The following is a 26834-nucleotide window of genomic DNA, read 5'->3' on the forward strand; positions in this document are numbered from 1 at the left end:
GAGCTATTCATGGCCTAAAAGACTGGCTTGTTGAAGCAATTTTACAAGCCTAAGCAGAACTGGACCAAAGTGATTCAAGGTCCTGTGGTGAAGTCATGGACGGGTGCTGAAGCATGGTTTCTTGCGCAGATATTAAGTACATTTTACATCAATTACCCTATCTCGGTAACAGTATATCTCCTACCCATTATATTTTATTAGCATTGTCTTATAGATGCTCATGCTTATTTTCTGTATTTCTTTTCCCCTTATCTTAGTGGAATTGGTCGAAATTGGCCATGGGCCTCTGGCGGCAGCAGCATTTTGGCAGAATTTGGGACTTTGCATCTGGAGTTTGTACACTTGAGCCATCTGTCTGGAAACCCTGTCTTTGCTGAAAAGGTTAGACAGTTCAGTCAAAATCATGTTGTAAAAGTTAAATCACATGTTGGGAGACTAATACCTCTGGGAAGAGACCTGGATTTTCCTCAGCTGCAAGCGTCTCTCACGGTTTCCCTAATCACCTTGGTGTGTTTTTGTACCAAAAATCTGTTCCAAAATCATTGTGATGCATATTCTTGTATATAGCATTTACCTGGGCCATGAAACATGTAGTTTCTGTTTATGTTCTAAATTAGTATCGCATTAAATAATAAGACTGTAGAGCCCGAATGCCATGAGAACAAAAATTGGCATTATATTTGGGATAATAAGTGATGCCTATAGAAAGCAAAGCACTACAGCTCTACCTTGTGTGATTTCAGCAAGTTTAGTGTTCAAAGTGATGTATAGTATTACTACTGTCAGTGTGGTCAGAAAGCCCTTCTGTTGCACTGACCTTTGAACTTTCTTTGGGGGAAGGGAAAAAATCCCAAGAAAACATCATTTGACAAAGCTTTTGCCATGCTTACCTATTCTTCCAAAATTTGAGAACGCTGTCTTCTAGATATTTCTTGTTTACAAGAGCCATGGAAAACAGCTCCTCTTTCCCTCAATTCCCACCTAAGCAATTCTGCTTTGCTTTTTGGTGTATAAATAGTGAGTCATATTCTTTATAATACACTTTACCATTTATCTTCTAATTTTTCTTGCTCCCCAGTTAAAACTTCCACTTGTTTTGGTTTTGTGTTCTTACTTCAACTGCCCCATGTTAGCTAAAAGTGGTATTACCTATTTAATAATCTAATCAATAATGAGACTCCAAGTGTTTAGCCATAGGTTTAAAAGCAGTGGTCAAATCTAAAATTAATACTAGTTGTACCAAATTTAAGGGACTGAATGACTTTGCTACAGTACCACTGTCAGCACTGAAATCAATTTTGGGAATCAAACTCCTAGGAATGTTAATGTATTTAGGATGAATTTGAAGACAGAGTTTCTCTTAAATAAATCTGAGCTGGGCTGGGAGGACGGACGAGTAGGTTGCAGCCCCAAGGAACAGCCAGAAACAAACTTGCTAGATTACTTAATTATCTTTTGGCATTTATGGTAATTTAACGTATAACATTCGTTCTTCTAAGAGACAAAGTGTGATGAAAGTGTGTATCTCACAAATGCTAGGCTATGGTTCTCTTCCAAAGTGGCATTGAGCTATAGCCGCAAGACACTGAAAATCTATTTATGTAAACTGCTTTCAAAACTCTTTAGAGATTGCGATTCTACAGCCCTCTGAGGCAAGCCTTTCCAGGGCTGGTTTGCTTGATAAAGAAGAAACACTGGAATAAGCTTTGCATTGAAGGATTCACAGAAGAATTCATTAAATGAAGTCTAGGTCTTGTTGCAGTCTGCTTTTGGGCAATGACTGTTAGCAGCATAGTGTCAAAATGAAGAAGGCAGTTTGTGTACTACAATTGGAAATCCTAAAAAAGCTAATTTATCTTCTTTTTCAGCAGTTAGTTACTTGACCTGTAGGCATTCAGGGAGTTATAATGAAGCTGTCAGTGCCTTTTTGTTAGACTCTGGTCTGTGGTGCTCAGGATCTTCATTCTCCCAAGTTGCTACATTCACTTTTTCTGTAAATGTTATAATTCAGCATAAATTATTTCATGTGCTCTGCAATGGATTATGCTGCTGGATGACTCCAGCTGCAGACCATCTGCACTGTAATTGTTTCCCTGGGCCTCTCATTTGTTGCGAGCTCCTTAGCAGTGTCAGCGGAGTGTTCAGTGCTGCATGGGTTCCTGCTGGGCAAGCTGGTTGTATGAAGCTCAGTTGCAGCACTGCTCTCCTTTCCAGGCGAAACTGCTTTACAACTCACTTCTGCATCTGAACTAGGCGACAGGCTTAATATTTAATACCATTTCTGATTTGTGTATGTGAAGAATATAATGCTGGAGTGCTGAAGTAGCTTAGTTAAGGCAGCTAGCCTCCTTGAATTTCAGTATCCTGTGGAGAGGTGAGATACCCTGTATGGCAAGCCCTGAACTTCAGAGCTTGCTTCTGTTGCGTGGTTTCATTGCTGATATTTGATGAAGAACCTCCAGAGGTTTTGAGGAGCTTCTTTCCATGATGCTATCAGCTTAGAGGATCTTTTCCAATAGCAATATATTTGAACAGAGGTATTCAGGTGTATGAGTTAAATAAAACATTTTTTTTATTTTTGAGCATATTTGTACTTTTGTGGCTACACTGTTTTATTTGGGGTGTGGGGAAAATGGATCAGTGCTCAGTGGTTTGTACCTTTCCAATAGGTAATGAATATCCGAAAAGTTCTAAATCGACTGGATAAACCAGAGGGCCTTTACCCCAACTATCTAAATCCCAGCAGTGGCCAATGGGGCCAACGTAAGTAGCTCTCTTCCTTGTCAACTGTCTGTCGGTATGTGTTTGCAGTCGTTAACGTCTTTCTTTAATCACTGTTACTTGGTTTTTATATATATGTATTTATAAAGAACTTTTTTAAAGTATAAAATCCCTCATTATATCTGAGGTTCTGTACAATGTAAAAAAAAATACTACAGAAATAACCATCCTACTTGCTATATTTTAATGTACTTTTATTGATATTTTATTGTATGGCTTCTGCAAGTGGGGAAGTTTCTGAATATGTATTGTTTTGGAAAGGAACTTGTAGGCTACAAAACCCTTTTATTCAAAAATCTAAAGTGCTCTCTAAAGTAGCTATTTAAGGAAAAATAATCAGCTAGTCTGAATCAACTTCCATATTTTTAGAGTGGTGTGGCTCCACTGAAGATAAAAATAGAAAAATAAAACAAGTCTTTCCAGTTAATACTAGCTGTGATTTCTGTTGAAGCCTAATGCCAACAACTGAGGAAGCAGATGAAACAAAACTGTGTCATGGCATTAGTCCCCTTGGAACTATTACTGGAGACACCAAAATTAGAAGTGAAAGAGTATAATATAATGCTTGAAGTATTTGAAGTTCTTAGCCACTTCCTGATGACCAACCTTTTCTTGTACATTGCCTTCATTCAAAGCCTACATAGTGTGCAGGATCACGATTCTAGAGACCCTACTTCTTTTTCCACTTTCCCTACTGAGGCTCAGTCTGCCACCATCCAGTTCATGTGATTCAATGTTCTTATATTTTTTCATTTCTACATTATTGAAAGAAACAAACAAGATACATTACCTTGGTCTGAAAAGACACAAGCAGATGAGATGGTCCTGTAGATCATCAGTGTTGGTGCTGGTTAGACAGTACAAGAGAGGGAGAGGACTGGAGAAGTTTTGAAATATAATGGTTTGTTTAGGATGTAGCTACGGTGTAAGTAAGTCTGATTCTGGAGTCCTTATGGGACTGGCCACAGTCTGGATAGATAAGGTAATTTTCACAAGTGTAAAGAATGAGTGTTTTATTGAAAAAAATAACATTTTTGGGTGCTTTGTGTCACACTCTGAATTAAAAAGATGTGCAAAAAGGTTGTGCTGCTCACTTGTATTAGCCCATCAAGGTAAAGGCCATTTCCTTTTATGAATTAGAAGTACGCACATCATTTTAAAAAGCCTTCTAGTTTGCTGCGCTGTGAGGTATCCTTCAGGTCACCATCCACAAGGCTGTGGCACCCATGTGCATAACCATCGACTCTGGTTGGCATGTTGGTACAAACTCTGACATCCATTTACAGATCTGTGAGATGTGTGCCCACTTGTTACCTCTGTTGGTTCAGTACAGCTTTGTAACACATTAAAACCTCCTACTGGAAGTGTTCATCCTATAGCAATAGACATCAGGTTTGGCTAGAAGGCCACCTCAGCGTCTTTGAGCCAGGTCCAGTTACCTCCTTCCTTGGGTTCAGTCACTCACAAAAACTCAGTGTTTTGGTGAGCTGCATGAGAACAGATCTTTCTAGTTAGTTTCAACTAACACAGTGGCTCTGCCTTGTTTATTTTAAAGCAGTTAAGTAGCCTTATGGGCTTTGCCAGTTCCCTGTTCTTAGTATAATTGTGCCTTGTGTACTCCTTGTTCACATTAAATGCCGGTTCTTTATGTTGTGCATAGGAAAACTTTGTTTATACCAGCTGTGCTTTCCAATAGCATTGACAAAGTAAGTGCTTCCTGCACATGCAGGTATAATGGACACAAATATTGCTGCAGTCAGTGACTACACACTGAAGCAGCAAAAGCAAATTTGATGTTGTTGCATCTCTTTCAATTCAGTTGCCTCTGTCTGAGGACGCTGTTTTATCAATTTTTTTCCCATAGTAGAAGACCAGGATGTAAGACTTAAGATGTCTTATTTGAGATTGGTTTTGTAGGCTGTTTCCAGTTGATTACAACAGGGGGAAAAAAAACCAAACAGCCTAGAACCTTCACTGGTACAAGAGAGGAGCATTTTCTCAAACATGAAGTAGGGAGGGAGGAATAGTTTGTGAACATTTCTTTTCTAGCAGTGCTGTAACTATGAAGGACACTGCTGGATCACTGCCATTTTTCCTGTAAATTCATTTAGCCCTTGTTATTTTGACAGTAAACTGACAGTGATTTGCTGCAGCATGTATCAATTGGATTTGTCTACTGCAATAATGTATATAATAACAGGGCTTATTATTGATGAAACTGTGCTTGTGCTATTTAGTTTGCAAATGTCAGAGGTTTCTATGGTAATTTATTTAGGAAACTGTAAAGGTCATTTAAATGCTTCTGTTCAAAGATCAGCCTTCGATCATAGAAAATGTTCTCATTTTTTTAAAGAAGCCTCTTTCCCTTTTGGAACATAAACATTTAAATAAATGGTGCATTCTTTCCAGGAATTTAATATATCTCATTCAAAATGGGGCAGAGTGTTTGAACCTACAATGTATTTGTTAGGCAAAGGAACATTTGGAAAATGAAATCATTCTTGTATGTCACAGGCTACTGGAGAGAAAAAAGTTTAAATGGAATAAAAGTCTCTCATACGTTTGCATGGCTTTGCAACCTAATCAGAAGGTGAAAGGAGGCATTCCAAGAAGAGAAGATACTAAGTTAAAAAATAAATTCTTTGGGTTCTGTTGAATTCCTCCAACAGAGCAAGAACTTTGAAGCTAAGGTCAGAGCTAAGTGCTGGGAAGCACGAGCTCTGTACCACTTACCCTTCTGCATCTTGTTTTATGATCCTGGATTACCTCATGTGTGTCTTGCTTTTGTCATGCCCAGAATTTTGTGGTATGGACCCACAGACTTGTTGCATAGTATATATGTAACCAGGTCACCATCCTGGATGTCTTGGGCAGAATTAGTAGACCCCTTCCTCAGTGTAAAATTGATGGTTATAAATGAGTAGTACTGGTAAAGCACTTACTTAGAAATCCTTTCACTGAAGACTCAATAAATGCCAAATCCCTTAATGCTACCAGGCAGCACTAACTTAAAAAAACAAAACCTCTATCTAGTGTTCTTAGTTTAATGGAGCTTAAAGAAACACTTTATAAGCATTTTTATATATATGCTGTATATATACATGTATATATATGTGTGTGTATATACATATAGTTGTGGAATTTCGTGTGTTAAGGGGATCTATGAAAGGGGATCTATGAAACTGTGATAGCCCCTTAAATTTTTGCCAAGAATCTTTTAGACTCCTGCACAGCAAGTGAATGCAGCCTCGTGCAAGCAGCTAAGATCTTCACTAACTTGCACATCACTGGTGCAACTCACACCAAATGGTCTAACATATGTGGTGTTAGGGTTTGCAGAGTTGTGTCCTAAACGTGTGCAGTTGAATAATCACTGCATGCATAGTACCAGATTATTTCACATAGTAAGCGATGGGAAGAATAAAGTAGTGTGATAGCAGTAATCTTCTGTAGATGTGGCAAAATCTTCTTTATTTCTTCCAAAATCACTGCTGAGTTCTGAGAGAAGCCAGAGGTTCAAAAATATACTATTATTTTTAAATATATGTGTTGGCATTTTGAAATACCATTAAGTAACCTGAAATTCAACTCTGCAGTAGTGAGCTAAAACATTTCATCCTTTTTTATGAAGTGACTTAAATGGAGCATTAGTGAATGAAAGAGCAAATAAAAACAATGCTGCATGTTAAGAGGGGAAAGCCTTTGTCAAATTAGAGAGCTCTTTCTACATTTTTTCCTCGTTTTAGAACTTGGATTAATACATTTTTGTATGGGATAGAGTATGTGAATTTAATGTTAAACATGTAAATTCTTGTTTCTTTGCCATGAACTCCTGTGGCACATTGTGGACAGTGAATAACTCTGGTGCTTTAACTTGACAAAGAAGTTACCATTTAAAGAAATAATTCTCTGTACGTACCAGCTAAGTTTTTCCTGAGGTTCCACACTTACATTTATTAAAGATTGTTGTAGGAAGAGATCATTAAATGCACTGTTTCAAACTGTATTTTGTTGCCCAGACTGAAGATGAAATTGCTGTTCAATCTCTTTCTTCCTTTTTAGATCACGTCTCCATTGGAGGGCTTGGGGATAGCTTTTATGAATATTTGCTCAAGGCATGGCTGATGACGGACAAGACAGATGAGGAAGGCAAGAAAATGTATTATGATGCTGTTCAGGTATATAAAATAGTTAAATCTTACTTTCCATAATAATCTAATCTGTAATAATCCTAAAAAGAAAGGCTCAAGAAACAATGTGAGAGATTTATGTCTTTGCCACCACAGTTGTGTTTTTCTAAAGAATTAGTTTCACTTTTAAAAAGACTTCATCAAATATAAATGCAGAAGGAATACAGATACTGTGGGAAAGGGCAGAGTCTTGAAGTATAGCTATTTCTTTCCAACTGCAATACAGTCAGTCTTCTCTGATACCGGAGGAGAAAAGTATAAAATATGCAACAGAAATGCATCTACAAGCAGCTCTCAGATAGAAATTCAATTATTTTTTCCTCCATCACCCCTAAATATATTCCTTCTGTCCTTTTTCCTTACATCCAGGAGAGAGCTCCTCTGTTGTGTTTTGACCTTATATTTCAGCTGTCAGAATATTTTGATTGTGGGCAACAGAGATCACTATATTATGATAGATAATGATAAATAAAAATAGGTTTTGTTGCATAATGCCTTTTTGTTACAAGAGGCATATATTTGCCAGCTTCTGTGAAAACAACCAGTTATTCAATTTTGACATTGACATGAGAAAGTTTTCAAAAATCAGAATTGTTCATACTTACATTCCTATGTCACGTTTTATTTATGATTCTTCTGGTCTGCAGTTTGCTTTGTTATTGATGGTATCCCATTAATGTGCTGTTTTGGGAAAAATAATGGGTTTGTGACACCAGATTGAGACATGAGAAGTATTAAGTTTAAATTCATATTTACAGGCTTTCCTTCCAGTCTTGGGCAAAAGACCTATTTTCTCAGTTCATTGCTTTCATATATATATATATGCACACACACACATGCGTGCATATATATACACCTATACATATACATAAAAGAGGATGATATTACTTTTTTTTTTCCCATCCTTTCATCTGTGTTGGCTGGAAGCTCTCTAGGGCCAGGACTTCTATCTCTTGCTGTGTGTATGTACAGTGCCACTGTAGACAAGGCTTTGAGACGCTAAGCAATATCTGCTTATTCTTCAATACATCTAGAAATGCACTATCCCTAGTGAAGAGATATAAGTCCCCTTTCAATTCCTGTACCACAAAAAGTGGTGACGTTAAAAATTTGCAACCTTGGCTCATTGCAACTTATCTTTTTTTTCTTTTATTTTTTTAATTTTTTTTTTTTTTTCATAGAGTCATAGAGTGGTTTGGGTTGGAAGGGACCTTCAAGATCACCCAGTTCCAACCCCCCTGCCACAGGCAGGGACGGCTTCAGCTAGACCAGGTTGCTGAAAGCCCCATCCAACCTGGCCTTGAACACTTCCAGGGATGGGGCAGCCACACCTTCTCTGGGCAACCTGTGCCAGTGTCTTAGCAGCCTCACAGCAAGGAATTTTTTTCTAATGTTTAGTCTAAATCTCCTCTTTTTCCATTTAAAGCCATTGCCCCTGGTTCTGTCACTACATGCCCTTGCAAAAAGTCCCTCTCCAGATTTCTTTCAGGCCCCCTTTAGGCACAAGAAGCTGTTCTAAGGTCTCCCCAGAGCCTTCTCTTCTCCAGGCTGAATGACCTGAACTATCTCAGCCTGTCTCTGTAGGAAAGGTGCTCCATCTCTCTGAGCATCTTTGTGGCCCTCCTCTGGACTTTCTCCAAAAGGTTCACATCTTTCTTATCTTCAGGGTCCCAGAGCTGAATGCAGTACTCCAAGGCAGGGTCTCACAAAGGTGGAGTAGAGGGGGAGAGTCACCTCCCTGTACCTGCTGGTCATGCTCCTTTTGATGCAGCCCATCAAATGGGGTGCATTTCTCATTAGAGAGAAAAGTCATTTGTGATTTGCGGTAGGGTGTGATCTGTGGTGGCAGTAAATCTGACAACCAAGTATCCTCTGCTAAAAAAATCCTGCCTTTGATTTTGTAAGTGCAGATTTGGATGCAGTCAGCTTCATTTTCACTGCTAATGTGGTTTTAGCTTCAGAGCAAAAGGTGGATTTTAAATTAGGTTTGAGTGCATTTGAGGCTTTAACGTAAGAACAGTGATACTGTAATAGCTCAGCTATTAGGTTGGCAGCCAAACAGAGAGAACAAAGTGTCTGATAATACAGTATCAATTCATCTTACCATGGAAGGCATTCTGAAGCACCTCAAAGCTGCTTCCAGTCTTCTACTTCCACTTGTTTAATAACGTCACATTTCTCTTTTAAACACTTCTTACACAGGCTAAGTGCTAATGCAGAGACTCATGCAGTTAAAAAACCCACGTGCCTTTGCTAGTATGTCTAGTCTGGATACCGTTGCAGCCAGAATATCACAAATGTGGTGTGACCATCACCCTTGTTGGAAGGACTGTGAGCATATTGCCTCCCATTCTGCTGGGGAGCAGCAGAGGCACTTTCATCCCAACTGATAACAGAGAGAGTCCAAGAGAGCCCTGTGCCTCAATGGCCAGTGCTGACTGCTCCTACTAAGGCTGAAAGGTTCACCTTCCCCTGACTTGAGTACAGCTGAGCTGAGGTACATCAGGAAGTCACTTGCTATATGCCACAGAAGCAGGTGTGCTTTCTCACATCAGCTGCACAGTGGCAGTGTGCCTGGATGCCTCCTGAGCCAGCCCAAACCACCCACTGGGTGGAAAGCTGCCTGCATCAGGGAAGAGTACTGGGAGCACTCCAAGCTGTGTCCATGCAGGGTGCAGCAGCATGGCTTTGTTTAAACTCACACTTCAGCTATACCTGGATAACAACCTCCTTGGGTTTGAAAGTACTTGCAGGCATTCTGAGGTCACAGTGGGGAGCAGAAGTGGTGATGGCCACCACATTGTGCAGCCAGTTCTCCATGCTTGGGATTGAGCTGGGGAAGCAGAACTGCCGGTCAGCAGCATCACCAAATGTGGCAATATCAATGTCAAGAGCCTGAGCTCTGCTGTAGATGACTAGAGTTGAAATACCTATTGTCTTAATACTTTTAGCAGTATTACATCTTAAGCAGTCCAAGCCTTGTGTCTGTCCATTGTGTCAGTATTTGAGAGAGCCAAACTAAATATGTGCTAGATTTCACCATGCTGCTGGTTGAAGGCTACTTCGTTTTCTGAGTGATGGCATTCATCTTCTCTGCTTCATGTACCGAGGTACAGCTATACCAAAGCTGAAAGTGTAACATGCAGCGTGTGGAGGTACAGCTTGATGCTGTAATGCAGCTGGTTCAGAAAAAACAGCAGGGAAGTTGGAGTCTCACAGAAGCTGAAGACTGCTTGGGCCCCATTGAGATGACAGGTTCTTCACCGAGTAACTACCCTGTTTTGAAATCCATCCCCGTTTTGGCTTTATTGCTATTGATCTCTTACTTATCTAAATTAAAGTTAATTTAAGTGTCTGCACAAGGTGCAGTCTTTTTTTATGACTAAGCCTACACTTTTGGGCATTCTGAGACTGCTTCATATTTTCTTAGATAAATTTCCCCCGACGCTTTCAGAATCTTTTTAAGACTACGCCAGAGGGAACAGTGTGATTATTCCTGGCCATTCGGTCCAGCACATACCCACCAAATTCTGAAAGAGCAATGTGAAGGTTTGATGCCTAATTCAATATCGTCCACAATCCAGAAACCACAAATGAAAATATACGGTGTTATAGTTCACTGTGAAAAGTTGAAATTTATTTAGGTAAAGCTTTGGGGTGATTTCTTACATTGTTCTATAACTCATATCAAAACAAAGAGCTCTTTCTATTAGAATTTTTGTAGCACCTACAGATTGTTTTATGGTTTAAGTTAAAAGCAATAACTAAGATGTCAAACTAGATTTAGAAACTTTTTCTGTTTCCATAAATAAGATGTGTATTTTGCTGATGCCATTTAAAGGGTTGATTTCTAAAGGGAAAAGGGACAGAGGCAGTCTTATTTTGAATACCAGAGCATAATATGAATGTATTTATAAGGCCATCAGAGGGATTCATAAACTCGATTTCACATAAAAGACAAGTGAATGTATTTTTAATGTAACTTATTTTTCTCTTTTGTAAAGCAATGCATATAATGTTCTGTTTCATATAATACAGGAAGAGATCTTCTTAAATTGGTTTTGGTGGATAGCATGTAACATTTACTTACAAAACAAACATCTATGCAGCTTTTAGTCCTATTTTGAGCATGTAACTGCCCACAGAACAATCCATCAGTCTTTGCAAATATCCAGGACAGGAGCCATCCCATTCTTTTCAGTTAACACAGTTGATTTCTGAGACACAATTGAGTAGGTTCAGTAAGAGAGCATGATAATTTAGAGAAAAAGTGGACCTTGTGGGTTTACTTATACCTAGTCTAGCAACAGCAGTGCCACAAGCAACTGCATCAAATCCTCCCCTCTTGAATGTGTCAGCACTCATTTTCTAAGTTGAAGGGCAGTTTTCCAGCTGTTCTTATTAATAGGTTGTCTCACACTTGATGTCTGATAATCATGTATCTTTTCCAGATTTTCCCATTATGTTTATTTCTGGCCATTGCTGCAAGCGTTAAGCATCTTAAATACTTTCTCTCTGATGCTCCTTCATCCCCTTCTCAGTTCTAGAGAAGAGGCATATCTAAAGGCTGTAAAGAGAGCAGTAACTCAGCCCAGAAGAACTTCATGGGAGTAGGGAGAATCCCTCACTAGGACTTCCCAAGCAGCTTGGTTCAGTGCAGCCCTGTGGTATCAGAGAGGTAAAGCTGCTGTGAGGCACAGCTTTATCTTAAGCCATGATAGTTTACTTTTAGACATTTAGATTGTTTAATTTTTCATCCTGGGTACCAGCTGCTTAGAAGATTGTAACAAGATGACTTACTGATCTCTGGAGAACCTAGCATGTGGAAGCAGAAATAGTAGAAATAGCAAAAAGAAGAATAGATGCTGTGAAGCAGGGCCATGGCCTTTCTCCGCCAGATTCCAACAGCAGTCCTGAAAGTCAGGCTCCTGCTAGGCTGGGTTGCACGATTAAGGAATGCAGTAACCTTTTGTGGGTATCCAAAGGTGAAAAAGTCATTTTCAGCCTCAGGATTTTGAGTATTCAGGCAGAAAGTATAGCGGATCACTCTATAATTTTTATATAATATTTAGTATAAAATATTTATATCACTTATAATTTTTGTTTGCACATTGCTAACTTTGAGACTAGCCTTACTATACTCAGTTTGTACTCTGCCAAAGGAAGCTATATGGTTTCAGTTTTGCGGGCATGGGTATGGTGTATATTTGTCAGCATTAAGTAGTGAATATTCTTCAGAGCTGTCAAGATTTCAGACTTTCAGATAAACAAAACAAATCCATGTAGAATCTTTTCTCATTGAAATGAGGGAAAGAACAAAGTGTTGTTAGCAAATTGAAAACATGATATTGGCACATAGGCCCTTTTCATCTCCAGAGTTTTCTTGAGTGTCTCTTTAACTGTGGTGACAGTTTGGTGGCTGGTCTGTGTTGATTGCAGTTTCGATTAAGTTGCTTGAAGTCGTTTGCTTTGTGATTGTAGTGATCTTAAAAAGTACGTAACTGATGTGGACAGTGACAGAACTGCAGCAACTCAATTAGAACAGTTTGTCACGCTGGGTAAAGCTAAAAGTATATTAATGAATTGAACATTCAGTACTTGAGCACTTCTTGGCATTGAAGGAAATACATAAATAGGGCAGACAGGGTGGTGCAATAGGAGCCCATCTTCAGAATGAAACAGTGCATAGAACCCAGCATTCCCTCTGCATACATTTGTTTTTTTGGAAGGGTGGGAGGTATTGTCTATAACTTCAATGTGTAAAAATTAATGGTTTATTTACATATTTTGTCAGCTGTCATGTGTAAAATATTTATCACCCAGCTGCACTGGTGCTCTGCACATAACAATAGCATAGCTGTATTTTGTAGGAATGCAAAGTTCATTGCACTTAACAGATGAGATCACCCAGAGGACTCGCTGCTCCTTTTTATTCTCTTTGCTGTATTTCCCCTCTTGAGAGGAGTTTTAAGGCTTTCCACAGCTGCTTACAGAAAGCATCAAGATTAAAGACAGGCTTCTGCAGATTTTTAAATTGTTAATAATATAATTGCACAATGCCTATGTTTTGGACTTAGACTGTGTTTGGCATAGAAAGTAGACTTTTTGGACTATGTTTGGTATAGAAAGTACTTATTAAAATGTTTGCCTATTTATGAACTATCAAGGAGAAGCAGCAGAAATTGTTAGGTCTCTTTAAGGATAATTTGAACTAGAAAAGTCCTGTGAGAGAAATTGTCCCCTTTTTACTCTTGGCTTTGCTATTGTTGTCACAGCAGCCTTGTCATTACTACTTGTGCTATTTTCATTTCCTTTTTTTGACATCAAAAGAATTTGTCAGGAGCAGGAGATACATAGCCTAGAATATTCAGAAAATGCAAAATGAAACATTTTGAGAGTGACTTGCTTTGATTCATGCCATTCCGTTAATACTGTTTTAAGAATATGAGTAAATCCAGCCTTCTGGTAGAAAAAACAGCATTAAGTACATTTAGTGCAAGACCACTGGTGCGCTCAGAGACGCTTACAGATCTATACAGGGAAAAAAAAACCCTAATTAGATTTTCAGACAAAAGCAAATTATCAGTTTTCCCCTAAAACGTAATTATCTTTTTAGTGATCAGATGGATAGACAGCACAGTAGTAAATGTTTGCCAGTATTTCCATTTCAAAAATTTAGGTATCTCCATTCTAAGCATTCATATTTCATTTCACGGGTAAACTTGTCTGTATAACATGTCTTCAGTAAAAAGATGTAAAAGAAGTAAAAGACTTCAGTAAGTGCCTTATTGCTTTCAAAATGTTTCTTATATACTGTATTTAAACAAATGAAAACTCTTCTGTGTCCAAATCTCAGGTTTGATTTTTAAAGCACAGTTTAGTAAGCAGAGAGGACCTTGGGATAAGAAGATGCCTCTTTTCCTTGGCAGCAGTATTTAAATAAATTGCAACAAGGGCTTGAACTTCCTATTTCATCCGAAGTTTTCTGGCTGTATGCTTTTATATGATTCAAACATCTTGAAATATGTATTTAAAACCTATATGAACAATGTTTAAGAAAACAGAATAACTCATAAAGTTTAAAAAAATAAAGTGCAGCGTTTTTCTGCCATCTCCAAAAGAGCTGTACTAATGCAAATCTTAATCTTTGCATGATAAATTCATAGGAATTTTGGATAAAAGTATAGATTTGATGAATTATTAACATTGCTGAAGAAAAGTGTCTGTTGCATTAGATCAACAGAGAAAACATGAAGAAAGTAACTTAAAGTCAAGAAAACAGGCAATTGACTTACAAACTCAACAGCATGCAAAAACGGTAATCCTGACCCACACCACAGTAATCCTGACCCACCTGCTGTGTGCAGTTTCAAAGCAATAAAATGCATTGGTGCAAGCCTTAAATACTAAAATGAATGAACAATTGACATTATATATCTTTGAATTACTGGAAATAGCATGTGGTAGAATTCTCTTTCATACTCACTGTTGCTTCAAATTGTCATAATACTGTTTATGAGCAGCAAGATTCCTAAGGTAAGAAAAATGTATTAAAAGTTTGAACTGAGATAATTTATAGTTCTTTGTTGTAAAGAAGCCTTCTGAGTTGTAATTATTCCCAAAACAAACATTATTAATCCTGGAAATTTAGAACTAGGATGATAGTTTTGAAGTTTCAAATTCATTAAGGTATAGAAATATGTAATTGACTTGCAAGACAGTTTTATCTCCAGCTACAGTGACATCTTGAGGTGGGAAATGAAATACCTGGATTTTGTTAAAACAGCAGTAGTCAATGAAATTCATTCATCATAATTAGAGTTATTGTAAAAGGAGAGGTAAAATGTCTAAGTGCTAGGGGAAGTAGAACTGCAGTTCTGCATTGCATTTTGAGGCTTGTAATTTGTTATCCTTGCTCCTTTAGCAGAGTTAGCCTTTTTGTGGCGCATGAGCAACTTAGAGGTGCAGATTTTTTTTACTGAGAAGCCTCCATCCGTGCTCTGTAGAGTTCTCTGTTAATATTTTTATTACCTGTCAGCATAATCCACCAAGAGATTAGCCACCATCTATTAAAAATAAGCTTGTTAATTAGGTTTTTTTACTCATTTGATCAGTGAGGTTACTTCAGTTCTATATCCTTTATGTTTCTCTCTACGCAATCCAGTTCAAGGTCCTAAACAATTCAAAGGGCAAATGAAGGACTTGCCAATCACAAAATCAAGTCGGGGACTGAGGAAGGGGGTGATGAAGACAGCATTTAAACTGTGTGAAAACCTTAAAGGAGTGGAGAACTAAAGGAAGGAAAATGAGTATTTATTAGGAGAGACCAGTTCTGCTTAATTTTGCAAGGGTAAGGAACAGCAGTGCAATTAATGCACAGGCTTAGGAGCAGGCTGATAAACAGAGAATACAAAAAAAATTGAACATACTGCTTTAAGAAAGGGGGCACAAGGGGGAGGAAATTAGATTGGGAAAAACCAAAGAGTTTCTCTTGTACTGTCGATAACAGAGACTACACACGTGCAATTTGCAGTCCTGTAATATAGACAATTCCTAATGTCTCATTCACTGCAGTTCTTTCAATGTGACAGATAGGCAAGGGCACAATTTTAATATATGAACTCATGAGAACGATGCCAGAAGTAAGACAAGATGCACTTGAGTCACAATTCAAACCATAACAGGGACTGCTTGTGTTTCTAGTCTAGTGTTTCTTTTTATTGTTTACTTTGAAAATATTTTATTATATTAATGCATTATACAAACGTACATTCCAGAAGTAGTGCTTTATTTGGAAGTAAATTCTGAAACAAATAATTATAGTTAGGCTGGACTTATGGTGAAAAAGAAGGTTTTACTATGCCTTATTGCTGCCAATACTATTAGCAATACAGTTCAAAATTTCAGTGTTGGGGAGGTTTTTTATATGTTCTACTCATGCAGGTTATACTTTTTTTTTCTTTTTTTTTTTTTTACATCAAATACATTTCATTCTTTCTAAATATGCTGATTTTTTATAACTTTCTTTATGTTGTGTGCCAGAAACAATTGTAACACATCTAAAAAATTCACGATTTGATGCCATGCTGGAATTATTCCAGATTTCATGCAACTTTGATCCTACAGATTTGTTAGCAAGTGTCCTGGGTTCAGCAGTAGCAGTCATTTTTCTCCTTCTTAGTAGCTGGTGCAGCGCTGTGGTTTTGACTCTTACCCTGGGAACAGTGCTGATAACACCGATGTTTTTAGTTGTTGCTCAGCAACATTTACTCTGACCAAGGACTTTCTGAGTCTCATGCTCTGCCAGGGAGGAGGGGAAGCCATGAGGAAGCAGAGACAGGACACCTGACCCAAACTGACCAAAGGGGTATTCCATACCACAGCACGTCATGCCCACTATATAAACTGGGGACAGTTACCCGGCAGGGCTAGATCACTGCTCGGGTGGGTATCGGTCGGCGGGTGGTGAGCGGTTGTGTTCTCTTCCCTTGTTATTTCCCTTATCATTATTATTATTGGTGGTAGCAGCAGTGGTTTGCATTATACCTTAGTTACTGGGCTGTTCTTATCTCAACCCATGGGAGTTACATTCTTTTGATTCTCCTCCCCATACCTCCCAGAGTGGGGGGGAGGAAGAGAGGGGGAGTGAGAGAGCGAGCTGTGTCGCTGTGAGTAACCAGCTGGGCTTAAACCACAACAGCAAGCCTTGGGAAAATGTTGTTCCAGGGCAAGTGGCTAATCTCTAGTCTCAGAGGGTATATAAGTAGCAATGAGTGAAGGGAAACCTGTATTTAATGAGAACAGTTTGTCTAGCTCAGACCAAAAAAGGCCCATGAAGAAACTTCTCAGATTTAGTTGAAGCTTTTGCCAGTTCCCCTGTAAGCTCCAGGGCAGTGGTTTTGTGCGCTCTGCTGGTACAATACCCAGTACCACAAAAAGAGCTGCCAGCCTTCTGGAAGAGATGCTCCTTTGCCCTTCATGCTTTACAAAAGCTGTTTGATTAAGGTCAGTGTGCTTAAATCATGTAACTTCTGCAAAATATGACTTGATAAGCACATAACTTCAAATGAAGTTTAGGCTTTACCAAGTTACAATGTTTGTTTTCCTGTCTTCCAGAGTAACTTGAGTTTATTGAGTGCTGATGGATTTGCAAGTTCAGCACACTTGGGCTGACAGATTCTGAAGGTTATTTGTACATATCAAAGCTTATTTGGATTTCGTGGCTAGGTAGAAATTGTTAGTTACCTAGCATGCCGTTAATAAAGGCATATGCATCAGTGCAGGTATTATCTAGCACTCAGGGACCCATGACTGTACAAAGTATGGCAAGGCAGTTTGACAGTCTGTAATATATCAAATAACTACCTAATAAAAATAGCTTTAAGTGAGGTGCTTACATAATAAAAATAACTTTTAATAGGCATATGTACTAGTTCTTAATAGGACCCATTTATAAAACCAAGATGATTTGCTTTACTAAACATGAATAATTAATTTGGAAATATATTTTTATTTTGTGACATTCTTAGCATCCATTAACATCAATTTGTTGGTTTCTGAATATCAGTTTGTCAAAATAATTTTAAAATTTCCCAAGTGAAAGTCATCTTTTTTCAGCCTGAGCTTTACTTTTGAGCCAAAAGAGAGGAAAAAAACAAACAACTCTGAAAGATTAACTGATAGTACAAAATCAATTTTCATACTATAAGAATCATCTCTGGTCTAGTTACTATGGTTCTGAAGGTGTATGATTACTCTTATTTCTGCAAGGGACAGTAATATTTCATTCTGTCTTTCATTAATTCTTTACTGAAAGATCACAATAAAGGCAAATTTAGTCATTAATCTATTTTTATATTTGTTTATTTTTAAAATAAATTCTGACTCAACAGCTAAGTGACCAGTAGAGTTATCAATTCTTGCCAGAGTTGTTGATTTGCTGAGATGGAGATACCATACTGAAAGGTTTAATGAAATGTTGTTTAATTAAATTGCTTTTCATTTCTGAACTTAGTAAGTAAAACTTTTACAGTCTTTCTGCTGATGTTTCTAGGTTAGAGAAGATTTTTCATGCTTATAAAAACTACCTTTACAGATGTTCAAATGGGAAGAAATAACTACAATCAATACCTTCTCTTTATAGTACTTTTTTAAAAAATCCTGGCTTTTTTGTTAATAGTTCTCTGTACTGATATATTATTGATGTTTTTTCTCTTATATAATGCATGTTGAGGACTGTTTCTGGATCTTAGGATTTCAATAGAACAAACCAGAGCACTGCTGGATAACCGAACCTATAGTAGCATTGTTTGTCTCCTCTCCATTACCCTTTAAAGAGTAATAGCTTACTTTCTGTGTGGGCTTCTAATTAATGTGCTCTTCTGCATCTCCTCTCGTTTTTTAAATTATGTTTCTACCACAAGGGAAGGTTGTTTTCCTGAGTTTTGCAATCAGTGACCATACATTGCTAATGTCACCAACTTCTTTTTCTCTCTAGGAGACTTGTATATTTTTTTTTCTGCTTAGGTTTCTTCCAGAAATCTCAGTAAGACACTACACTTGATTGTTAACTACAGAGGAAATCAGTCTGGGAGGGGAAACTCATTGGAATACCATATAGACACAGAGGCCTAACATCATTTAGTGCACCCACTGAGTCAGGCATTTTGAATATGAGTTACATCTGCATATAACTGACATGAAATTATATCATTAACCACATCCTTTAAGCCGGAATTAAAATGGAAAGTATGAAAGCTGAAAGGATCACTAATCACCATTAAAGTGAAATTACTTGAAACTGCTCAAAGAGAGGGAAAGAAAATAATTTTAAAATGTAATTGTATTTTTTATGTCTTTCCAATGTTTTTTTAAAATGTACTGCCTAAATTGATCAAAATTGTAGCAAAATTAATCATCATTACTGATGTATACTAATTTGTGTTGGTTTGGCTGCACTTTGAGGTGATGCTACCTCCTATTACCCATTTTATTTTATAAGCAAAGGCAATAATGAAGAGAAAACAACCAGTATACAAGACAAATTTGTTCTTCATACTTTACCAAATGGTACCTTGGCTTGAAACCATGTACTTTTGCAGGCCATAGAGACCCACCTCATTCGAAAATCAAGCGGAGGGCTGACATACATCGCTGAGTGGAAGGGTGGACTGCTTGAACACAAGATGGGGCATCTCACTTGTTTTGCTGGAGGCATGTTTGCTCTAGGAGCAGATGGAGCACCCAATGACAGGACAGGCCATCACATTGAGCTTGGTGCTGAAATTGCAAGGACTTGCCATGAATCCTATGATCGTACAAGTAAGTGCTGCGTGGCAGAGTTTAGTTTCACGGCTTGACTTTGTGAAGGCAGCCACCAGTATTTTTGCATAATGCTGAATGAAAATTGTATGATGGTAAGAATTCTTCATCCTTTCTGAGCAAATGCCTCTTTGCTCTAAGCAACTTTAAGAATGCTGCTGTGTTTTATAAGTAGTTGCCGTGCACCTAAATCATAGCTACTCACTCTGATAATTAATGTAATAGCCTTTTTTAGCACTTGCCAATTTCTGTATAGACAAATACAACTAAGAGAGGCACACTGTTCATTAATGCATCAATGTAGCTTCTAAACATTTCATGCACAAAAAATTATCATGTTCTCAGTTCTGCTGGTGCTATGCTGCAGACAATAGAATTGCACAAAAAGTGGATTTCTGTGTGGGAAATTTCTTTGGATTCTTCATCCCCTTACAGAAAAAAACCCTAGCAGCTTTTCAGGTCCCAGAATGCATTTTCCAGTTTGATATAGAAAAGTAAATATCCTTGTCTTTTAAGCAAAATTTCCATTACTAGTTATATTAAGTCTTCCAGAATACAAATGTTAGCATCATTGTTCAAACTGGAACTGCTGTTCAGAGCATCGATGAAGACCAGCTCTCTCCTACTCTGAATTATTTATAAAATATTAAAACCAGGAGGTACTGCAGTATGTTTCAGAAATTACATACCCTTTGGGTAACCTGGCCTTGTGCCCCATGAAATGATAGTTGATTTGGTAGGTTACATAATTCAAAGCCTTTTAAAATGCCTTTATTCTACCATGTGTCTTTATATTGGCTAGACATGAAACTGGGACCAGAAGCCTTCAGATTTGATGGTGGTGTTGAGGCCATTGCTACAAGACAAAATGAAAAATACTACATCCTCCGACCAGAAGTCATAGAGACCTACATGTACATGTGGCGGCTCACTCATGACCCAAAGTACAGGCAGTGGGGATGGGAAGCTGTAGAGGTAATGTTCTGTCAGGCTTTTTTCTTACTGAATGATATCTGAATGTTGTTTAGTACTTGAAGCATAAATATATATTTTAAATCAGTAATATTAACTCTAATTTCCAGAGATGCATTTACTCAATAGATGAACTAAGATCATTTTGACAAAACCAAATACTGCTGGTACTGTATATTAGAGAAATAGATTGTGATTTCTCCTTCTTCAACACATTTCAGATCAAGGTCATATTTGGATGTGCTGCTCAAGATGTGGAATATTGCTGCACGTGAAGGGAAAGTGCAAGCCTGTCAGATTTGAGCCTTGGACATGGAAATAAGTTATATGAAGTGCATTTCCAATAGTAATTGTGTGAAGGTGATTTTAATTAAAGTGATGAAGGCCAAGAGGAATTACTAGATAGTATCAAACATTTAAAAAAAGGGTCACTTTCAAAAAGCACAGGTCATCTGGACTGAACTCCATCAATGATAACAGTCTCTTCTAGATGTAAATTTCTGTGTCCCACTAGCATTTGAGCTTCAACCAGCTCATGTTACTGGATTATGACTCCATGTACCTGGCTGCAGCATGACATCCACCAGTTACCTGTCAACAGCTCTGTCAACAGCATCCAAGAACTGTAATTGTGTTCAGTATTAACTGTGTGAGATACTGAACTTATCTCAAATGTTGTGCAAGTGTTGAGAGTTTGGTAATTAGGTATTCCTGAAGAATGAACTTTATGGTAAAATATACTTCCCATAAAGAATAGTTGCTAGCATTAACTATACTTCTATTCTCTTAACTTCTCCTTGTTCAAATATTCCCAGCAATGCTCTAGCTGCAGTCAATGCTGTATTCAGCTAGGTAGACTGTAGTTATTTAGGACATTTTATTTGCCTTCCTCAGGTGTTGGCTCTGTCAGCCTTGAAACAATATGCTCCTGAATTACTGATTGCAAAGCAATGTTTTTTGTTTTGTTGTTTTTGTGGGTTTTTTTGAAACCTCTAATTTGGAATGCTGTTCTCTTCCTTTCCTCTTTGCTAACACCACTCAGAAAGGACACATTTTACTACTGGAATCTTCCCAGACAGATTATAATTGGAATATTTACAGTGGCTGTTTGTGGAAGTCAGCCCACCAGGCTTCAGCAATGCCAAGTGTTATTCTCCAGGAGATGTTTTTCCTGATTCATTGCTGCTGCCCACACTGATATCATTGTTATAAACAATTGAAATGTTTTCCTTATTATTCTTTACCATGTTGGTTCAGTTTGTTTGTGTTTATTTCAAGTCTGTGTACTTATTTACCTTCCTAGAGCTCCCCATGTGCTCCTTGTTTAACATTTTTGTGGCTACTCTCGTCTGGCTCTAACACAGTGGGTTACAGTCCACGTGTGGGAGATGCTGCTGGTTCCATTCTGGACAGGCCCATCTTCTACTGCCCTAATGCGCAGTTGTTTCACGAAAACAAAGCTTACAGCCTCACAGAAGTTATAGAGTCAATTTAGATTTCAAATCTTTTTTTTCTTTTCATCTTCTCCCTTGATGTTTCTAGCCATACAGCTCCACCTGATACTGTATTTTATTTTCTTTTTTGTTCCAACACATCTTGATAGCTTACCACAAGTATTTCATAAATTCTGCTCCCTCTTGCTCCTTATTCTTGCAGTCCCTTATTTCCCTTTTTCTTGGGGAAGTCCATGACCACTGAATATGGTTGGTTTAATTACCAGTATGTGCTGCATGAAGAGGAATCTGAGAATAAAACAAGAAAAAAGGAGGAACAATCAGACCATTTGTTGTTGCCCAGAAAAGTTGTTCAAGTGTTTCATGTCCATTTTCAACTCATGATACTGTCAATAAAAACACATCAGTTTTTTTCCCAGTGCTCTTATAGTTGAAAAGGAGGCTGCTCTCTAAATCATGACTTCTAAGCTCCCCAAGTAGTCTATTAATTCTTTCTCTAACTTTGACAGACTAAAAACATGCTCTAGCCTGTCCATTTTTTTTCTGGAAACTCACTTTGCTGCTTTAATTTGAGCCCAAGATCACTTTGTATCTATTGCAGCAGTTGGAGAAAATGCAGTTATGACCAGCAGCAATATCTACTGTTACTGAGTCAGAAAGGTTTTTATCAGCTTAGACCATGAAAGTCTCCCCTTCTGCATTATAAATGTGGCACATATTTTGAATTCATAGCACTTCCTTTGTTTTTTCCCTTTATGATACTTTGAGACTGTCAGCCAGTTTGCACTCTGCTTGATGTTTCCCATTACTCCAGCATAACTGATCTTAGCCACCCTCATTTTCTGAGAGCTACTAATTTAAAATGTGTTTGATAGTTTCTTCCCCACCCACCACTATCCCACTGTCAGTATGAACATCACTGTAGTCTGAAACTGCAGATTTGGGCACAAAGGGCCAGTACTTCCAGTTAAAGGAGGGTGACAACCAAGAGCCTTTTAATCATACTTAATGTTGCACATGAATGTCCTGTTCCTTTAGTAAAGTGGAAGGTAATTTTGAGGGCTAAGATCTTCGTGTTTGTGTCAAGTAGGTAGTAGCAGATGGCTAACATGGTACAAGTTAACCTCTTATTTTACAGCATAGCAGTTTGCTCAGGTACCTATATGGCATCTCCCTACCATGAACTCATAAAGACTCTGACTACATGTTAGACCACATAAACCACAAATGCAATTTACTTTTGTTTTACCTCACCCTGTTTAGAATGCAGATACTTCCTTGAATAACAGCCATCTCCTTCAAGTGCAAGTTCTCCTTCTGCTGTGCCTTGGAAAACACAATCTTGTGTTTGACATTGAAAATCCAGACACAGATTCAGCATTTTGAATTCACTGCAGGTTGAAGTAGACAAGAGGGAAGAAGCATCAGCCAGGGGAAATTACTTGTTTAAACTTAAGTATATTTGTCACTTAGTAAAAGTGTCCAGGAAAATTAAAGAACCTGAAGACACATAAGGAAAGACAAATAGGCCTGTTATAAAATAAAGAATCTCTCCTGGAGAAAACTCCCTTTTAAATATACAATAGGCAGCTTACTCTCCAGTGAAAACTATGGAGAGCCTGACATGCAAGCTAAATATATGCAGATAGCTACAGGGACTCCAGCAAAAACAAGGACATTTAGGATATCTACTCAAAGCAAAAGACAGATCTTGAGCAGCCTTTAGAGCAGGTGGAGGTGACGGATACCTGAGAAATTATTAGTGACTTTTTAGTCTCATCTCTTATCAGAAAATGCTTGCAGGAGGTAAGGAAAAGACCGGTCTTTATAATGGTATTGAATTCTATCACAATAATTTTTAAGCACTAAAGTGTGACCAAGAAAGGTATGTGAAGGCTGATAGACCAGCCTGTGAGAGAGAGGCTATCATTATCGCTATTAAAAAGGGCAAAAATAAAATAAGTGAAAATCCGTATATCTTTACATCCTTACATGCGCATATCTTTCCTTCTGAAAACTGGTTTGTGTTCACTTCTTTCAGTCAGTTTTCATTTTGCTTCTCTTCCTCAATGTAAAATTAGACATGTGTCTTGTCTTTAAGAGTTTTCCATCTAGAGTTTTGTCTAGTTTTCATCTCTTTATCAAAACATTTGTGACAACTTTTCGATTTTTTTTTTTACCTAGCATTACTGTCAAATGAAAACTGTCAGATGAATCTTTTTGTTAATCCTACTGTTTGTTTTTTGGTTTGAGTTTGAGGTGGTTTTTTTCCTTTTCAGGCACTGGAAAAACACTGCAGAGTAGATGGTGGCTATTCTGGAATTAGAGATGTTTATAACAATCATGAAAGCCATGATGATGTGCAGCAAAGTTTCTTCCTTTCAGAAACACTCAAGTAAGTTAAGAAAGTCGACTTTCCATTAATATGAAGTAGTTCTATGTATCATTGTTACAGATCAGTATTTAACATTAGTACCCTTGACATTCACTTAACAAAATTTAACTGAAATAATAGTTTTTCTTAGGTGATAGGAAGCCAAATAGGCCTTTTGTTTTTCTTTTCTTTTTCTGCCTTCTATGTAAATAAACTAAATTCTATGGCTTCTGGGAATTATCCTTACTTCTGATAAAAGTACTTGATAGTCTTTGTGGAGAAATTACATCTCCTAACTTTGATAAGATCTAATTATATATGCCAACTCTAGTGAAACAAATTGAACTAGACCAAGGACTTAGCCAGCTCGTATGGCATACTTTTCATTTTAAAGGTACAGAAAAAGAAAAAAGAAGTCAACTTGCATGGTAAGCTTGCAGGGCCTGTTAAGAGAGTTAAATAAAAGCTTTAATTATCTATCATCTCTGAAGTTTTTGATGAAACAAAGGAAGTTTTGTCTTGGTCTCTTCACTTTTTTTAGCAAAGACCAGAAAGCAGGAAAGAAGCAATCATGCTATTTCAACAGAAAGTGTAACATTCAAGTACATGAAATACCATATATATATTTAAAATACATTTATATACATAGTGGCATGGTTTTAGAGATAGTGCATGCCCTCCACTATACCTTTTAAATTGGCCTATCAGAATTAGACCAAGAAAAGCCTTCTGGGAAGGATGGTGATTGAGGAAGAAATAAAATTTCACTTGCTAAGCAGACCTTCAACCCTAAGCAGACTGCAGTAATCACACTACAGTAGCTACTACCTTGTATCGTGACAATAAATACAATTTTGGATTCGTGTATTGGTTACTGCTGGGTTCTGTAGAGTCTGTCTTAGTAAATCGATGGCCAAGCTACTGGCCTACTGCTAGTTTACGTGTTTAAAAATCCTAACCCAGAAGTTGTTCTGAGATATAAGACAAGATTGGACTTCAATATTTTCATTACTACACCTTGATATATGTGGACGTTCAGGAGGAAAAAATTTACTGTGGTTGTATATTATCAAAACAATATGTAATAAAATTACTGAAGATAAAATGGAAGTGCAGTGAACGGATATTTAACCTTGATAGTCTAAACTTATTTGTCCTTTATCAGGATAGAGGCATTCTTTTGTTTTCTCAAGTTGTTATTGCCCTAAATCCAATCTGAGTCTCAAAGCTTTGTACTAATCATTGTTGATGCTGAGATTTACTAGTGGTTTGTGTTTGGTCAGCTGTTCCATTGATACATTCACATAGGGAAATCAGGTATTTGTTTTCCTGAAGACTACTGTAGTTCTACTACCCTGATGTGGTCACATTTCCTGCTTTTTTTCTTGCCAGGTACTTGTATTTGCTATTTTCTGAAGATGAACTTTTTCCATTCGAACACTGGGTCTTCAACACAGAGGCTCATCCTCTCCCTGTTCTTCACAAAGATGATGGGAATAAAGAAGATGACCAGAAATAGATGAAGATTAAGTTATATTTTGTTTCATTCCTTGTGTTTCTTTTCAGGACTTGGGCACATGATTTGGTTTTAAATTCTTGAGTTAATTTTTTTAATCAAGTGTTTTGCAGTCTATTTTCTTTAACAGTAAATGCTTATGAATGGACCCAAACTAATTATGATATAACCCGAGTCCTCTAATCCAGCTGAACCACTTCTTAGAAGAGAAACAGGACATCTCTCCAGATTGTGTTAGGCTGCACCGCCATCTTGGCCAAAAGGAGCAGAGGGTCTGCATGTTACTCCTTATCCGTTATGCTTTTAATTTGACTGCAAAATTCTTTTCTCCTCTGTGAGGAGATGTCTGCTTTAAGCTGTAATATTTTGCCATGTTGCAAAAAGCCATATTGAATTAAGTATAAAGAGCTTTTTTTCTTTTTTTTTGTTCTATGTTAATTTGTTTTGTGTGTCATCCAAGACAAATCTTGTGACTGTGACAGCCTCTTCTTATGCGGGTCTATTATTACTTGGTAAACTATTTGATGTATTTCATTGTCAATGAGGTCTACACAGGAATATTTTTCATCTCATGCAGACACGACTTTGAAACTGTAGTATAAGTTGAAGTTAGACTAAAGCAGTTTCTATGAATTTAGCACATTAGTTAACAGACCTTAGTTTTTCAGGTTTTGAGTAGAATATCTTAATAGAATAAATTGTTTCCTCCCTTTTCTAAGTGGTGTTATTCTCATGTTTTCAGTCAGAGTACTATAGAGTAAACTGAGGTAGTAATTTCTTATTAAGGAAGGGAGTCATACCTTCTTTATGTATTTAGTCCAGTAGCTTTCATATGGTTGTATGATAAGGAGACAAAAAAAAGTACTCAATGGCATTTTCTGGTAAGCTGAGAATTAATTATACTGGAGACAATTTTTTGGGACTTCCGCAAACATTCAAGTAGGTTCTGACTTGAAAACAGACTTGATAGTTTATTGTCACAAAACAATTTAATGTATCAACATTAGAGCTAGATGTTCAGATGCCTTTTAAGAAAATTTATCTTCTTAAAAGATAATCATTCAGAGAGGAAATTATCCAGCATAGAACTAAAACTTTCTGAAAGCACTGAGTATGTCTTATGTAAGTGAAAGAAATACAGTGTCCTTAAAAGTATTTCCTAGATTATAGGCCTAGATTACTAAGAAAGGTAACAGCTTTGCCAAAAAAGTTTTAATGTGCGATAT

The 26834-nt window shown here is 37.5% G+C and overlaps 1 protein-coding gene across 1 annotated transcript; it reads left to right on the forward strand.

Moving 5' to 3' along the window:
• Nucleotides 1-257: 257 nt before the first annotated feature.
• LOC130607424 (mannosyl-oligosaccharide 1,2-alpha-mannosidase IA-like) lies at nucleotides 258-26321 on the forward strand (the record flags this gene model as incomplete). Its single annotated transcript, XM_057424494.1, has 7 exons — nucleotides 258-381; nucleotides 2670-2763; nucleotides 6844-6959; nucleotides 19073-19292; nucleotides 20095-20267; nucleotides 23998-24113; nucleotides 25485-26321. Coding segments are annotated over 7 exons (970 nt in total), but the record flags the coding sequence as incomplete, so codon positions are not given.
• Between the last annotated feature and the right edge of the window lie 513 nt (nucleotides 26322-26834).

Source organism: Pezoporus wallicus, unplaced genomic scaffold (assembly GCF_028554395.1).
Source record: "Pezoporus wallicus isolate ANWC-B61680 ecotype Strahan unplaced genomic scaffold, APGP_CSIRO_Pwel_v1 contig_13825, whole genome shotgun sequence".
Taxonomy (NCBI): domain Eukaryota; kingdom Metazoa; phylum Chordata; class Aves; order Psittaciformes; family Psittacidae; genus Pezoporus; species Pezoporus wallicus.